The sequence below is a fragment of the Prionailurus bengalensis genome, chromosome C1, assembly GCF_016509475.1.
Source record: "Prionailurus bengalensis isolate Pbe53 chromosome C1, Fcat_Pben_1.1_paternal_pri, whole genome shotgun sequence".
Classification (NCBI taxonomy): domain Eukaryota; kingdom Metazoa; phylum Chordata; class Mammalia; order Carnivora; family Felidae; genus Prionailurus; species Prionailurus bengalensis.
In genome coordinates this window covers 40,161,195-40,178,409 of record NC_057345.1, presented here as the reverse complement: position 1 = coordinate 40,178,409, position 17,215 = coordinate 40,161,195, and the positions used below count along the sequence as shown (strand labels likewise).

General features: G+C 40.9%; 1 protein-coding gene across 6 annotated transcripts in view; it reads right to left on the bottom strand.

Moving 5' to 3' along the window:
• Window positions 1-3,093: 3,093 nt before the first annotated feature.
• Window positions 3,094-17,215, bottom strand: part of ELAVL4 (ELAV like RNA binding protein 4) — a 146,572-nt gene continuing 132,450 nt past the window's right edge. For 4 of the 6 annotated variants that reach the window (XM_043574938.1, XM_043574936.1, XM_043574939.1 and 1 more), the window contains exons 4-7: window positions 12,822-12,975; window positions 10,919-11,144; window positions 9,252-9,290; window positions 3,094-6,068 (exon numbers count right to left, since the gene is read on the bottom strand). In XM_043574938.1, the coding sequence (XP_043430873.1) occupies window positions 5,699-6,068; window positions 9,252-9,290; window positions 10,919-11,144; window positions 12,822-12,975 (789 nt within the window). In that variant the 3' untranslated portion in view covers window positions 3,094-5,698. The remainder of the gene's footprint in view (window positions 6,069-9,251; window positions 9,291-10,918; window positions 11,145-12,821; window positions 12,976-17,215) is intronic. The other 2 variants (XM_043574940.1, XM_043574941.1) reach the window with 2 other exon arrangements.

Sequence of the window (17,215 nt, the reverse complement as noted above, 5' to 3'; positions counted from 1 at the left end):
AATCTCTTAAACCTCAAGGACTTTGGTGGAAACTGTTTAAAATAATTACATGGTATCCTGGAGTGGCATGTGAGTCTACTTTGCATTTGAACCACTAGTAGATTAAGCTGGACTTGCATAGGGAAACCTTCCTGTAATTAACCTGGGGTTGGGTGATTTTAAGCCAGTTTTCATTCTGCTGCAGAAACAAAAAAAAAAAAAAAAAAAAAAAAAAAAAAAAAAAAAAAAAAGAGGAGACTGAAGAAATGCTATTCCTTTAATTGAAGGAACACTTTTATGTTCTCAGGTCTATTTTAATCTTAAGTGCCGATTACGCATCATTCTCTCCTGTTAACAGACACTTCTGTAAGTGATCTGCACAGAGAGAAATATGATTCTTACATAAATACTGTACCATGAGAAATTATCTTATTACTTAATATGCCAAAAAGCTAATAAGATAAAGGAATGCTACGAGTCATTTTTGGACAATATTAAAACTTGATTGTAGCTCGTGGAAATAAAATGTAATTTCCTTTTATTATTCTCTTTTCCAGGTAGAACAAAGGCAGTGAAGGGTGTAGGGATATTATACAGCTGTGCTCCATGAGCATGTGTTAAGGCTGTAGAATGGATCCTGGCAGGATGACCTCAAATTAAGATTTTAATGACTCTTCCATTTAGAAGACACACTCTTTCCATTAATGCTGCCTTGTCAGGTATGATTTTTGAATTTGCAAGTGAAAGTAAAACACCCCATTTCCTATTCAGTTGTACAAGTGCTTGCCTCTGTGTATTTGCATGTATATGTCTGTTGAAGAACAAATGCATAGTACTTACAGAAAGTAAGGGCAAAACAATTCGAACTGAGTTTCCTGAATTGCCTATGGTGAAAGGTGATTAAGTGCCAAATTTTGACAAGGTTAAGGTAGTCAGACACAAATACTGACTGCACAGGAGCCCTATGAGACTTTGTGAGTTTCAAATGTACTTTTAAGTGTTGTTCTTTGGGATTTAAATGTTTCATTTATAAGTGAACAAATAATGACTGATCTCAATGAAAGAAATTTAAACAGGACCCAAGTTGATAAACTGTTCTGACTGTAACTAACATTTGGTCACTCTTTGATCCTTTTGGTCAGATGTAAGTAGTTTTGATGCTGGTGGTGATGATGTAGGATGGTTACAGACACAAGCACATGTTTTTTGCACTCTTCCTATCAGTCTGAGAAAAATAACACTAAGTAAATGCCTTCAGCCTTCCCTGACATGCAATTTTTCATCCAAGTAAAACATAACGTACCTAGGACCTAAAAAAAAATGTAATAACCTCTGCTTTCTTGTGATTTGCTAAAACTTTCCCACAAACACCTACAAGAAACTATATAACGTTTGTCTGGAGATTTAAGGTACAGGCTTACACTCACAGCAAAATGAATTTTTTATTGGTTGTTAGGCAGACATGTTATGCTGATGTTGGGAAGTGCTACCAAGAGAGTGTATATAGAATGGCCTTCCATGGATATTTTAAAGACCTATTTAAACACGTACAGCTCTTTGTGAAACTGTCAAGATAGGTCTGTTGCAGGCTGGGGAGTGAATTACATGAACTGGTTAAGATTCCACCAACTTCCAATATTCCAAAATAATGTATCCATTCATTTAAAGTACACTAAAATGACACTTTTAAGGATCAGAGATGGTGATAATTGGTAATAACTATCTTAGGTTTAGCAGTAACATTTTTAGACCCTATACACATGTTTGTGAAGCCGTTTTCTCTGGGGGCAGCTATTTGTGCATTTTTCTTCAGAAAAGAAACTTAGGGACTTGTCTTTAAATAAAACTGAAATAACCCTCAAGTTCATCTATGTAAAGTTCAGGCTGACTTCGTTTTAATATTTAGCTTGGTTAATTAAATCCCATTCTTTTCCCTGAATTTAATTATCCCAACTACTGTGGTAATTTAATATAATAATAAAAAAGGGGAAGGGTAATGAGAAATGGAAGAGAATCTGACTATTTCTTCATCTGGCTCACTTAGAGGCATTTCTTCTGCTAGTGTCAGTTTATGGATGGTGATGTTTTATGAGGTATTATGAATTTTCAATTAGTGAGAAAATGAAAACGAAAGACAGTAGATCATCAATGAGTGGTTGTATCGGGAAATCACTAAAAAGCTCATCTGTAAATTTAAGGGAACATTTTAATATGACTTCATGATACCTTAGACATTTAGTCCCCCCCTTGAGGTTGAGCTTAAAATCCATGTTTTTTATACACTGTATAAGTTAAGTCCTTGTTTAGGTTTCTATTGGAAGTAAGAAAGTCAAATATTTGCTACTTCTAAGCAAAAATGAATGCTAACATAACAAGGTAACCTTTCTTGTTTTGCTACCACTTCCAATGTAAATGGTCTGTTTCCTAAAGACTGCTCCAGCTCTGCAGTCTCAACGCTGAGGTGCTGTGCAGTCGACTCAGACTTGGAGTCAAGCCCCAGCTGGAGACTTGCCAGCTGTTTCAAGTTACTTAATCTCATTGAGCCTCAGTCTTACCATCAGTGAGATGAGGACAGTGCTATCCACCTCTCCCAGATTGCTGGAGGACAAAGTGAGAGAATGTAGAGGACAGCACAGAGCCTGACAGGAGATGCTCTGCAAGCAGTGACTTCCTTTCTTCTGAACAAGTCACAAATATGCTTATAAATGAATAACCGACACTAAATGTATCACAATGCCAAACATAATGCCAAATGTACCAGCTTGTTATCAATCAGTGCAGTGTTCGTCACTTTAAAGTACCAGTGATTCACCTGGGGATCTGGTTAAATATAGATTTGCATTCAGCCCGAGATTCTGCATTTTAACAAGCTCCCAGATGATGTGGATGCTGCCGGCAGGAGCCCACACTTTTACTCGTATGGAACTAGGGCAATGACTTTTGAATACCGAATTGACTTTGAGAGACTGGGCTAAGTTGCAAAACACAATTTTACTCTACCTTTTTTTTTTTTTTTTTTTTTTGCGTTTGTTTAATGATAAAATTACTGGGGAAATTTGAAGATGCTACAAAAAAAGTTTGAATGAACACATTTAAAAATCTGGGAAGCTCAAATCCATTCTACACACTTTCATTTATTGTCTGGACAGATAAAGTACAAATAATTCAAACACAACAAGATTATGAAAAAAAAAACATTTACAATACTTTCCCTCAGAAATCATCTAAACTAGCAAGATTAACATGAAGTCATTCATTATAACTAAAGTATACAACTGCCTGGTCCTAAGATTTTTTTTCCTTTTTTTTTCCCCCAAGAGTGAACACATTATAGAGAAGAGATTTTGGCACGCCTTTCCCACTAATGCTTAGCAAATGCATCAAAACTTTGCCAGCAAACTGCGTTCATTCATAGCAGGTGATGTAAAAAGTTTTCCCTGAATGTTGAACGAGTGTTCTCTGAACTGAAATCTGGTGGGTTTTTTTTTTTTCAAAACCGAAAAGAGGAAAAAAAAACAGAAAAAAAATTTAAAGGAGGAGTCTATGATGCAGCCTTGGTTTTCGTTATCTGTCTACCACTACGACTACTACTACAGTTTGCCTCTTCAGTGTGAAAACAACAGTTCTGTCTACATGCACTTAGTGGGTTCAGCATGGGAAAAAACGCACAAAATAAGCACAAGTTATAAATAACCATAACGTTTTATTACCATTAAGACTAAACTTGTATTGAAAAGATTTTATATAACAAGACAAGAAAAGCAATAGCAAATTTAACTATCAACTAGATTATGCATAGCGAGTAACTGTTTCTATTACCCAGGGAAGAGCATGAACCCTTGTATTTTTTTGTTTTGTTTTTGTTTTAAATATATAACCGTACAAAGCACAAACATACTAAAATGATCAGTGCACTGGACGTGGGAGAATGCTCCCTCAGTCATTTTGTTCCCTTAGCTCTGTTTTTTTTTTCCCCCAATCTGAATTACATTAAAATAAAGACCCAGTTGTTTTTATTTTTCTACTGTGCAGTAAGAAAAAATATTCACAACAAACATGACAATATATCAAACAATAGTTCTACACAAGTTACCTTGATACCTCTTTAACTGTCACTTAAATATCATAAGAAAACATTTTAAGACATATACAAACAAAACTAGCCAAGTGTTACAACTTATAATAAATTAACCCAAAGAAAAAATAACTTTATATATATATATTTATATTGTATATACACATACACACACAACAGAATGACACAATAATATGCTTCTTCCCATAGTTTAAGTAAACAAATAAGTAGTCTAGCCAATCTAGCTATATTTGATCTCGGCCATAGGCATCATCACATCGGCGATTAAATAAATAAGTGTTTCAAGCAACATAAACAGTGTTTCAAATGTACCAACACAGCCCAATTCTACCAGCATGGGCTACAAAGTGAATTTGAAAATTCCTTAATGAATTTAAAGCAAATGTATCTTTTGTTTTCCTCTCCTAAACACATTACATTTAACTATGATACTAAGATATGTAAATAATTTCGTAGCACCTACTGCTCAAACTAAGGAAGTTTTAGATCAAAAGGAAAATTAATCTTTTTAATTTTTGTTCTGCTGACATCCCATACTGATGACTTAAAGAAAAACTGTCTTTCAACTCATCTCCTTGCTTTTGGGTTTTGACTGTGGGGAACTGTGGTACCCTGGGTAGAACGAACACTCCTTTCCCCTAGTAATTAATAATTGTTTTTTTATTATTACATGCTATGAAAAGATATGAAGATCATCTGTTTATAGCCCATCCTTCAAAAAACAGTCTACGAATCCAGTTTAAAACACACATCTTGATCTCTAAAAAGTTACCAGTGCAGTATGAACGCGACAAAGTTGTCAATTTCCCCTAAATTAGCCAGTCAAAATATTTTTTTCTCAAATCCAGATTCTCTTGTAAAAATTCTTTATATTTTATAAAAATAGATTTTTCTTGAAACCCATTTTCAGCAAAGAGACCACCTCTTTGGCAACAATGTTAATGTTATTAAATTGTTAATGTCATCAGGTATCCCCCTTGCCCCCATCCCCTAACAGAAGACTGTTTTTAGTTCACATGATATAAAAGAAAAAAGGAAAAATAAAAAAATTTGCAAAAGTTTTTTTTTCATTTTTGCAATTTTTATTATTCCTCTTTAATTTGTGTGGGGGGTTTTTACCAATCTGATTGGATCAACTTTTTGACAAAAAAAAAAATCTTTTTTTTCTTTCTTTGAATCCCATTACTTTGTAAAAATTGTTTTATTTTTATTTTTTTTTTGTTTTTTGTTTTTCTTCTTCAAATGAGCGAATGGTCATCTTAAAAAGACCCACCTTCAAGGAAGGTAGTAAAGTTAGCTGGCTGGGTTAAAATCCCTGCACATCGCTATCTATGTATATTATATTCAACAACGACAGCTATGAAAGAACATTCAATGCATCAAAGGTATTTTTTTGTTTTTTTTTCTTTTTTTTTCTAAGCATTATAAAATCCTTTCCTGGTACACCTCAGGATAATCCAATGTTTTAATACTTAGGCAACACTGGCTTATAAAGTCCATGGTTGAATATAAGCCTCGAAAAGTTTGTTTCTCTCTCTTTTGTGTGTGTGTGTGTGTGTGTATGTGTGTGTGTGTTGTTCGTATATATTTATATATATATTTTAATAAGTAAGGATGGGAAATTCAGGACTTGTGGGCTTTGTTGGTTTTAAAGGAAACTTGCAACACTCGGTCTCCTAGGCGGTACCCGTTGAGGCTGGCAATGGCCATGGCTGCCTCATCATAGTTGGTCATGGTGACAAAGCCGAATCCCTTGCACTTATTGGTGTTGAAGTCGCGGATGACCTTAACGTTGTTCACTGCGCCAAAGGGGCCGAAGAGCTGCCAGAGGACACTCTCGTCGGAATCAGGGGACAGGTTGTAGACAAAGATGCACCAGCCTGTTCCTGTGTGACCAGGGATGTTCATTCCCACAAGGCTTGTCATTCCGTCAATGGTGATTGGGGAGAACCTGGGGGGACAGGCAGAAGGGGGGACTGGTCCAGACATCAGTCTGACCACGGATAACACACAGATGCACAGACACAGACATGGGGCAGAGGGCTGAGTGAGTGTTTGCAGGAGAGTCTTCAAGGTTTAAAAACCAAAATGCAACAACTAATGTCTGTGGCATTTCTTCTGAATGGAATGGCTCAATTGGCTAAGGGACATAAATGCCAAGAGAAAAGCTAGGTCAATTCCTAATAACCATAAGAAACTCCTAGAGCAAGGCTCTACCGTACTTCTACCACAGTATATGGTCATAGGGTATCCCACTCTGACCCTTATCCTCCCTCCCCACAACAGACAGCTCTTGGGGGAGGGGCTCTATTTCATTCATTCTGTTGCTCTACTTATTCACTGAGGCACATGTGGGACTATCACAGACATAGTGACACATAGAAAATAATAAATACTTATTGACTGCATGAGTGAATAACACTGGTGGATATCAAAGCTTGGGAAATTTTTTTTTTAATTTTTAAGGCAGATTAGGGGATGGCCCGAGGAGTTTTCAAGTCTACCATCTTTGCAGTCCCCTGACTTATGGTTGTCAAAGATCTCTTGATATTTTGTGGACAGAGATGTGTGACAATGAACAGACATGCCTTGTTATTAACCACATGGGTGGCCCATGTTTCATTTAGCATTTATTTAAAAGAGTTCAGAAAAAAAAGCCCAACCAATAATATTAACGACAGATCACTCCTTGATGCTGTATTATCTGGAATTAATTTCTAAGCATCACAGGAGTAAGATTTCAAGTGGTTTGTGCATTTATATAACTTGAATTAGAAAAGCAGGAAACTGTTACTTGCCTATTATAACTTCTTTTGTATTAGCCTTTGAAATCTCAGTTTTCATGCTATCATGAAAAGAAAACCCTTCAGATTTTATTCACCGTCTGATAAAATATATACCGTGTGATTCATAATGGATGCATCAGATTATGTTACCAGTGCCTACAGCAGAAAAATATTTGCTAACTTTTTGTTTTATACCAAACATATACAGGGATTTTGTCCATATCCACTGACTAGTGTCTTCGTTTTCATGTGGTTGGGTTTTTTTGGTTTTGTTTTTGTTTTCTGAAAAGGAGGATAGGAGGAGGAAAGGAAGCAAAAACTGGGGACAAGAATGGGGTAAAGTGTTACTTAGGATGTTTTAAAAATAAGCAAATGTTCTTGGAGATTGGAAAGTCCTATGGAAGAATAGTTCTGCATGTAACTAGAATTTAGGTAATCAAGTGGCTGCTGTAGATATGCTAAACATAACTCAATAGGTATTAATTTTGGCATTATTCACTAAGTCAATCTTCCCTCTTGCTAAAAAACAAATAACAAGGGGCACCTGGGTGGCTCAGTCAGTTAAGACTCTGACTCTTGATTTGGTTCAGGTCATGATCTCATGGTTTGTGAATTTGAGCCCTACATAGGTGCTGTGCTGGCAGCGTGCAGCCTGCTTGGGATTCTCTGTCTCCCTCTCTCTCTTCCCCTCCCCTGCTCTCTCTCTCAAAATAAATAAATAGACATTAAAAAAAAACAAGTAACGAGACAAAACCAAAAATCATCACAGTAAGAATTCTTAGAAGGGCAAATGCATGTCTATTATTTGCATTATTTCTGAAGACTGTCTTCTCAACCTTCTCTCCTCCAACTGAGTGAATTGACTCCTCTCAGTTTAAAGGTAGAGAACAGCTATAAGTAATTATTTTAAGGCCAAAGTCAGGAGCCAGCAAAGAGGTTTCAAGGAGAGTCTCAATTCTAGTTGGGAATGGCTACCTGGAGCACTTTGGTAGGGAGGAGCCTGGATCCAAACCTGGGCTTAATAGGAAAGGAGAGTGCTCTTATCCACTAGTGACGTGTGCTCTGAGTGGGGAAGCACAGGGGGTGGCGGCATGCACGCTGCAACTGTGTGCCTTCCCTGGCCTCGTCCGTGCATGAGCATTCCTCTTTCTGTAACTGGTGCCGCCTCACTCAAGTCAGAGGGGAGCAAAGGGCAGAGTGGGAAAAATGCACAAGTGAGAGGGGGAACAGGCAAGCAGTGTGCTAGACACGTGGAAGTAATTCAGTTATCCTCACTGGTGCCAGGACTGAGATTCAAGAGGCTGGCACTCTCGAAGTGAAGTCTGCAGTCAAGTTATTCCCTTTACTGTGTGCAGTTTCCAGAGTCAGGGTACTTACCACGCATGGCCAAGTGGTGAAAGAGCTGCCTCATATGGGGGATGTGACTGGGACTACTAAAGACCACATTGCTTTCCCTGACTGTGGGAAGGGGAATTAAAGTGTGCAGCTCTACTGAGCAGGATGATGAAGATGCTATGTCCCTAGCAGCTCAGTGGAGCTTATCAAAAGCACATATGGGAATCTCATGGACACACTGACATAACGCACTCAACTTCCAGAGATTCAGCTTTCAGACTAGGTCTGGATCACTCTTGTGACTGCATTCAGAGAGCCCCCACAAACCTCGATTCTATTTGAACCCCCAACCCCACAGAAAGGCTTTAAATGAAAGAAACTGCAAGTGTAAAACATATATACATGTATAAAACCAAGGGAGGATTTATAATAACTGTTAAAACCTGTAACAAAAGAAACTCCTGGTTGAGGTGCACACAGATACACTTCATTCTCAGGCTGTACCCTGAAATGCACACTGAGCTGGGGGTGGGAGTCAGCAGGTCCTCCACAAGTTTATTCATGCTTTGGCCAAGGGCTGGTAGTCCAAAATCTAATTTTTCCACTGACAATCATAAGATTGTCAACCGTGATTAGCAAAGTGTTCTAATTTTGATTTGCTGGAATCTGCCCTCTTAACTGAATCTTGGCATTGCTAATGCAAAACAGTTGCTCTGCAAGTTTGCAAAGTCAGCTGGCAAAGACTAGGAGCCTTCTCCCTTGGGGGAGCCGTCTAGAGAACCAGATTATCAAGGGCTTGGTAGCTGTGGCACCTGAACCATAGGAGAAGCCCACCTGCAAATAAAAGAAAAAGTGAAACACACAAACACGCTTTGTGTGCCCTAAAAGAAACAAAACCAACTGAAGTCTGAAATTAAAATTAAGAATTTGACATGCTGGTGGAGGAAAAAGGAAGAATTAAAAAAAAAAAGTAAAGTTAGTGAATTAAAAAAAAAAATTTCTAGCCCCAGTCTGTGCCAACACGGACATCTGGCAATCTGTGGAGTTTTAATTACCTCTTTACGCCATAGGCCATATTAAGCAAATTGTCCAGCCTGCAAAGAGAAGGAGGGTCTCTGGGTTAATGCCTCACAGATGGCAAGATCGCTCAATGGAACTATTAATAAGAATGCTCCATTTTCAAAGAAGAAAAGCTCGACAACTTTCCCCAATGCTTAGAAGTCTATCCACTGGTCGTTTCCCCCTTTTCTGCCTCCAACTATGAGTAATCCACGTTCAGGTCAATGCTGGAGTTTAAAGCAAGTGTCTAATGAAGCTCCCTTTCTTTCAAGATCTGAATTAATCCCACTCACCCCTCCTCTCAGAACATTTGTGTGGATTTCATTTTATATTGTGTGTGAGACTGTTAAAAGGGGGCAGCTTCTTAAGTTGTTCACCTTTTATTACAATTCACCTTTTACTGCAATTAAACTTGTGAATAAAAGGAATACACGTGCATGCACAAGGCATTATCAGAATAGATCTTTTCTCTTAATCTAGCTACATTAACTAAATCTTTGTACCACACACATTTTTTTGAGGGGGAAGGAGGAGTTTGGGGTTAAGATTTTTTACAATGAGCTGACTGTTTGCAACCTGAAAGCTCCTCCCAGCAAACTGCCATTATGTTGTAATCTCCGTCATGGTCAGTATTTTACTTGAGGACAAGCTATTCACACCATGGGGCAGTAGTAACCATAGTTTCCACCATTAGAAGCCTGCTGGAAAGGCTTTTTACATAAATACTGCATGTGCTCTCACACAAAATAAAAATTAGATGACTTGGACTCCTCATGAAATCATTAACCATTTCAAATTCCCAGGGCATGGGAGGACACTGCTAAGGCTGATTTTCTCCTCATCATGGCCAGATGGAAGGGCCTACTATCTTCCCATGTGATGTGTGAAAAGGAGAAAAACCCTTTCATTAAAAGGAAGTTGGGGCATGGGTGGAATAAAATCATTATTTAGAATTATTCTTAACGAGTAGGTCAAGAATATTCTTAACTCTTGCACAATAAAGGCAGTCAAGGTAAGACTGCCTTCATGGAGTGAAACCTGCCTTTCAGAAATGCCCCAGGAGAAGGGAAGTGCCCCCATTGCACCGGGAGGGTTTGGTACCTGAAGGAAACACTAATAAGTCTTAGGCAAAATCTTCCTTCTTGTCCCAGAATCTACTGACTTAACAGTCAGAGCGAAGTTAACACAAAAGAGAGTACCTGTCCCTTCCCCAACCCAACAGAGTTACCTGTAGAAGAAAGAGGGGGACAGGCCAAACAACCCATCATCTGTCTCCTGGCCTACACTTTTCTTTGACTTTGTTAAAAGCCACTCCCTCTGCCTTAAGTCTAAGCTACTGAATGTGGTCACTTATTTGTGATTTAACTTGTTGAAACAGAACACCTTCTTGTTTGATGAAATGTAGACATTTTGTTTTAATCCAAGAATCTGAAGTTTAACCACAGCCACAGTCGTAAGTTGAAAGGGGGCTTGGAAGAGCATCTGGTCGGACCATCCCATTTAACAGTAGTGGAAACTGAGGTTCAGTAGGGAACTTCACACAGTGATTCCTGGGGACAGAGGTTCTTATGCTTGTCCCATCTTTCTGGGATGTGGGTTTCCCTGGCCCCCACCCAGCTCTGTACATGTGGAGCAGCGATCTTTCCCCCATGGGTGTGCCTACCTGAATCTCTGGGCCTGGTGGTGAAGCGGGCCAGGGTAGCGCCGATTGGGAGACTGGTAGAGCTGGGAGAGCAGGGCCTGGCTGGACTTCTGGCTGGGGTTGTTGGCAAACTTCACAGTAATCGGTTCTGTAGCACCGCTGGGCTTCTGGCCATTCAGCCCTTTGATGGCTTCTTCTGCCTCGATTCTCTTATCAAACCGAATGAATCCCACCCCTCTGGACACTCCTAGGGAAAGAGAAAGAGCCTTCATAAAAAGTGAACAAAGCACACTGGTAAATACTCTGAGAAGAGATGGGCTGGGCCCCATGGACCTCCAGTGGTGAGTGGCCCCACTTGTGGGGCCAGGGCTGAGTATCCCAGAATCTCTCTCACCCATCAAAATGCATCTGCCTGCATTTCTGCCATCATGGCTCTGGGCAGGTGCTTCCCACCCACAGAACACAGGCACCTCTCACATCTGTCCATTCCAGCCTCTACACCAGATTGCTCAGTTCTCGTCTCCTTCTAGTTGCTCTAACCCATCACCTCCTGTCCAGTTTGTAGTCCTGCAATGTGCCCTCTGCACCTAGCAACCATGTAATCTATTTGACAAGCAAACTCTGACCACATTACACCCCTTCAAAGCATCTTTTACACACTTTTTGTAACTTTTCAATTCTTTACTTTGTGCATGGTACCTGTTCCTCACTGCCTCCCACTCCACATACAGAATAACAAACAAAACCCACAAAAAATCCTCCCGTGGCTCTATGTTGCATACAGATGAAGTTAGACTTTCTTAGCATGGCATTTAGTGCTCCTGATGATGTGGTCCCAAATCCCCTGTTGAGTCTCATGCCAGCCATACTGAACCACCACATATTCCTTGAACAGGCTGTGTTCTTCCTTGACTCCATGCCTTATGACATGTCCTATCCACCTATTCTACAGGACACATCATGTCCACCTAGAATTTTCTGTCCCTCTTTGTGCCAGATAACCTCAATCCATCCTCCAAAACCCTGCTCAAATGTCACCTCCTTGATGTAGCCTTCACAGCAATCTCCCCCTGCCCAGGCACAGCACACCTTCTCCTGAGCCCCCGTGGTACACTGGACAGCCCCCAGCAAGTGCTCATCATAATGGAGTCCTGCAAGGACAGAACTGTGCCTCCTTCATCTCAGGCCCCCAGTGTCCCTCTGTACAGTGTCTGGGGCAGAACTGGCTTCAGTAAGGGTCTATTGCAGGAGTCAAATGAGAAACACACGCTGAACTGCTCTCAGGGGGTGTTTTAAAATGGGATCAAATGGAGAGTAGGTAAAAACATTTTGTCAATAAAAATGCAACCCAGGGTACCTTACATTTCTTACTGAGAGGTGGTAGATGCCTTTCTTTATTATGGACAAAGTACCACAGTACCAGGTCTTGGGTTCATGTCCCTGCACTGCCACTAACTAGCTGGGCAGAAGTCAGATCCCCCACTTAAGACCTCTCTTTTTTCACGTGTGAAATGAGGCAGCATGCGGTTCCCTCTAGCTCTATAATGATATCATTGGAGCCGGAGCTCTAACACAGGTTCTTTTCACATACAAAAGTAATGTTACTTGGTTAAGGGTTGAAAGAGACTTTGAAGGTCATTCAGTCCCACTCACAACCTGATGCCCGAATCCTCTTTATAGCCCTGCCAAGTAGTTTAGCTGCTGCTGGAACAGTTCCCATGATGGGAGATCTACGTCCTAAGATGGCCCATTTTAAATGTGGGCATTTGATTGATAAGAAATCTTTCTCTTATGTCAAAAATCTGTCTGCGCATGATCCATACCCTTTACCCTAAGTAACCATTATCTCTCTGCTCCTATGGGTCACAGGGCACTGGCTGTGGCATTGAGACACAAGGAAAGAAATGACAAAGAAACACTTAACCTGTGACTTGATCAACCAGGATTCGAGAGGTGATGATACGGCCATATTGCGAGAAAAGCTGCTCCAGTTCCTTCTGGGTCATGGTTTTGGGAAGGCCGCTAACGTAGAGGTTAGCATCCCTGATTGAGGCAGAGCTCGGACGGGCATATGAGACCTAGGAAAAGGCAAGAGGAGCTAAATCCATTACAGGCAACACCCTCTGAGTAGAGACTGAGTCAACAACTGAGATGACAGCCCCTTGTCTATCATTCGAACTCATGGTGTCGTTTAAATATCTCAGTAGTTCAGATTCTTAGCTACTCTTGTAATCGTAATACGAATCCTGAGAATGGCAACAGAGGAACAAAAGGAGAGGTGACGATAACTTAAAACAAATGCACAGATAAGGGTCTCTAAGTGCAGAACAAAATAGCTACTGTATGGCAGCTGTTAAATGCAGAACGACCCACGCATGGAGCTCTGAAGATTTACCTCCTGGATGTGGGTGTATAGATGATTTACTGTATCTAACACATAATAATCTTTGAATAAACCAAAAAAAAAAACCTCCATGAAATTCTGCTCTGCAGATTTCTCTCCTTGCCACCCTCCCCACCCCCAAGCCCTTCGTCTTCAACACATTAAAGCGATCAGGTTCTCTGCAAGATTTTTTATGTCCCATCCTCTGTGTTGTTCCAATCTGCTCCCACAAGGTCTGCTCTCGCTGAATGACAAAGTGCAATGAAATGGGGCTTCATGAACATCTGCTTGTGATACTGGATACATGACCTTGTCATAACATCTGCAAGAACCGGGTACCTTCTAACGTGGAGGAAGAGCAGACAAAACTACAATCAAGGAAAGGAGAGCAGAGGGGAAAGGAGGGAGGGAGAGGGCAGTGGAAGAAGGAAGTGAGCCTCACGGATGGTTATAATAAGTTCGACTTTGTAAATTTGTCCTCCCAGATCTCTCAACTGCTTTTTTTCCCCCAAAAAGCTAACACAGAAGTGTAAACAGATCTGAAATTCCATCTGCAAGAAGCCAAATCTGTAGCAGTACACATAAGCAAAGCAAACCCCAGCAGTCATTAATTTTAGACTTTCATTTACTTATTTATTTATTTTTTAAGAAAACAACATCAGACATTTGAAATATAATTTACAGCTAGTCTAACAAAAGCACTTTCCTGCTAAAGCTATTTCTGGGGTGGTTATGGCTCAGAATAGATGATGAAAACAGTCATTTCAGAGCACATCTGACAATGTTGGACAGGAAGGGACCTATATGCCTTAGCATTTTTCAGTTGGGAGTCTTATTTAATCCATATATCCAATTTACAAGATCTGCTAAGACTCTGGGTGTGAGTGAGTGTGCATGTGCATGGATGTGTGCGTGTGTGTGTGGTACACACACAAAAGCATGCGTACAAAAGAAATTGTACATGTTAAACTGGACCCTTGGCATCAAGAACTAAAGCTCCAGCAGTGGAGGAGAACTTGCTTCTGAGAAAGGGTCTGGCAGTGTACCTAGCAAAGAGGAATGAAGGATGAGCAGACCCCCTCACCCTTAGCACTCTCTCCCTTTCCATGACAGAGATGCCGAGTCCCTTTATGGGTTCCACACCTAAAAATAGATGTTGACTCAACAGATAAAATGATGTGAGTGACTAATCTGCCTCGTTGGTCTCCTCCTGCTGATGGAGCAAGGCAGACTGTCTGCAGTATCTACCTCTTCTAGAAACTGAGGAGGTGGCCTCTGTAGGCTCTTCTCCAGCACAGGGCTGGCAGGCAAAGGGACCTTTACATGGAGTCCCTGGGGAGTGGGAGCTGAAGGACCAAGAATCTCATGTGACTGGACAGAGCATCACTCCACACAAGGCTCTCCTACCCCCATTCTTTACAGAACAAAGTCCTTCAGATTATAATCTAGCAGAACTATGTTTTAGACATGAGGAGGGAGTGGTAGGGACAAGGAAAGAAAAACAAGTAGTGATATGTCCATGGTAATGAGAGTTACCCCTGTCTAACCCCTGCCAATTATTGACAAATTAATAACCTGTATGACATTTGTGCTCCCCCAAAACATACCCTCCTACTTCTATGTCTTACAAGGAAAAATTTCCCACCTACTTTTTCAGGCCCTGATCCTATTTTTCTTTAAGGCCCAGATCCAATGCCATCTTCTCTAGACAGCTTTCCCTGATCTTACCTCCTCCTAAAAAGCCTCCTAGCAGTGTTCTTCAGTGAACCATACCCATGATACTTAACCCATTCTGACCTTGATTTACCATCCCTCTGTCTAGACTGCTGATCTCCTTGAGGTCATGGTTGTGTGTGTGTGTGTGTGTGTGTGTGTGTGTGTGTGTAGGGGTGGTGTATCTTATTCACCTTAGTGGCTCTAGCTCCCAGCACAGAGCCTTATACCTGCAGAATGCTAAGCATCTAGTGAAAGAATAAATGAATATATCCACAGAACAAAATGAATGATGTAGGAATTAATGACTCTGGAGTTAACTGCAGCTTGGATTCCTCTACTTAGGAGGATCACCAAGAGTTAAGCGTGCAGAAGCATAGCTGTGTTTCCCTACTAAGCTAAGAGCTAAGGGGAAGGTTTCCCATTTCCCAGTGTCTGAGGTTGGAAGGACTGAAAGAAGACTGTTCTAGAAGTAGACGCCACGTAGAGGCTTTCTCTTGGCAAACACTTCCCGAGGACCTATTATGAACCAGACACAGTGCTGTGTGCTGGGGATGCACAACAAGAAAGAACACGGAGTGGTCTCTTGCCCTAAAGGATTTCCAAGTCCAATGGGGATAATATACAACATACAGAAGGTACCCAATAAACATGAGTTGAATGGAAGAATGGTACACAATATGGACCAATTATCACAATGCTGTAAGATGTGTGCTATTCTAGGGTTGTATAGCTGGGACTAGAACACAATGAAGGGGAGGGTTTAGTTAAGGGTTATAAGGGCCAGAAAGAAGACAGAGCTGAGATGGGTGTGTGGTGGGGTCAGGGCATGGCGGCCTAATGATAGCCCTCCTCTGGTGTGAGGACAAATAAGACGATGAAGGTCAATGGCTTAGTGCAATGCCTGTTTGACACTCAATAAATGCACAATGGATAATAATGACCTTGATACCCAATGGTCTGGGCAGCCAGAGCTGGGGTAGAGAGGGGAGCAGGCTTAGGACATACCTGCTGGGGAAAAGGGGTAGACATTGGAAAGTAAATGACAGAACCAAAACCATTTCCTCAGAGGATGATTCTGATGGAGGCAGAATTCCTGCCACAGAGCAGTAACAAGTGCCAAAGGTGAACAGCAGCACCTTGATAATTCACCAAACCTAACTCTTGCTTACTTTTTCTCCTCTATTTGAAAAACTTAAGTCTCTTGTTATCTTAGTCTTCCATCCAGGAAATCTGTAGAAGTAGGTATGGGCAAAAATGACAGAAAAAGGATCTCCCTACATTTAATATACAAATGCTGATTCCTGGTATTTGTACTTTTCAAGTGTCCTCATACATTTATGAAATCCAAACTGAGTGACTATAGGGGTCAGTTCCTTTGTTAGGCTGAAACATTTCTCAAAAATTATCCACTTCTAGCCCCTGCAGACAGCCAGCCATTGCTGGTGTATTAACCCCACTAAACTAGTGGCCTAGAGCCCAGGGCTTCCAATGCTAAAGGCAGTGCCCTAGAGAATCCCATGCCTCAGTCCCTCAGGATCCTGCTCACTCCATTCATCCAGAACGTATGAAGACAAGACTGGCATTTCTAGGCTGGCACTGATCTTGCTCTGGAGCTCAGAAAGAGCTGGGAATACAGGGGCCACTCCTCTAGCTCTGGGTTAGGATGGCCCAGAGGCAGGTGACTTTACAAATGACCTTGATAAAAGATTTGCAGTGCCTCCAAACTCCCCATCCCTGCAGGCTTACAGTAACCCTGACCCACTGCAAGAGTAACAGTACAGTGTGGAGTTTACAGCCCTGACTGTGAGCTGGCTCCCACACTCACTAGCTACTACTTGGGCAAGTAATTTGATCTTGATAAATCTCAGTTTCTCTACTGGTATAAAGGGGGACAATTTTCCTTTGATGGGTTATTATAAAGAAGTGAGATAATAGATTTAACAGGGGTAGCACATTCCTAGAATTTAGTAGATATTTAGTAAATGTTATTATATTATTACTACGCAGTGAGTACTACAGGCTTTTGTGGGCAGTGTGGGACTCTAGCACCCACTGGGACACACCTTTCAACTTTACCACACAAGCAAACATCTGGGATACCACCAGTGAGCACCTATAGAGGCACCACTTTCCTCCTGTCAGCCTGGTGGGGTCTGGGTGATCTGTTACCACTTCACTGCCATGAATTTCCTCTAGCACATTTCTACAGATTCCACTGT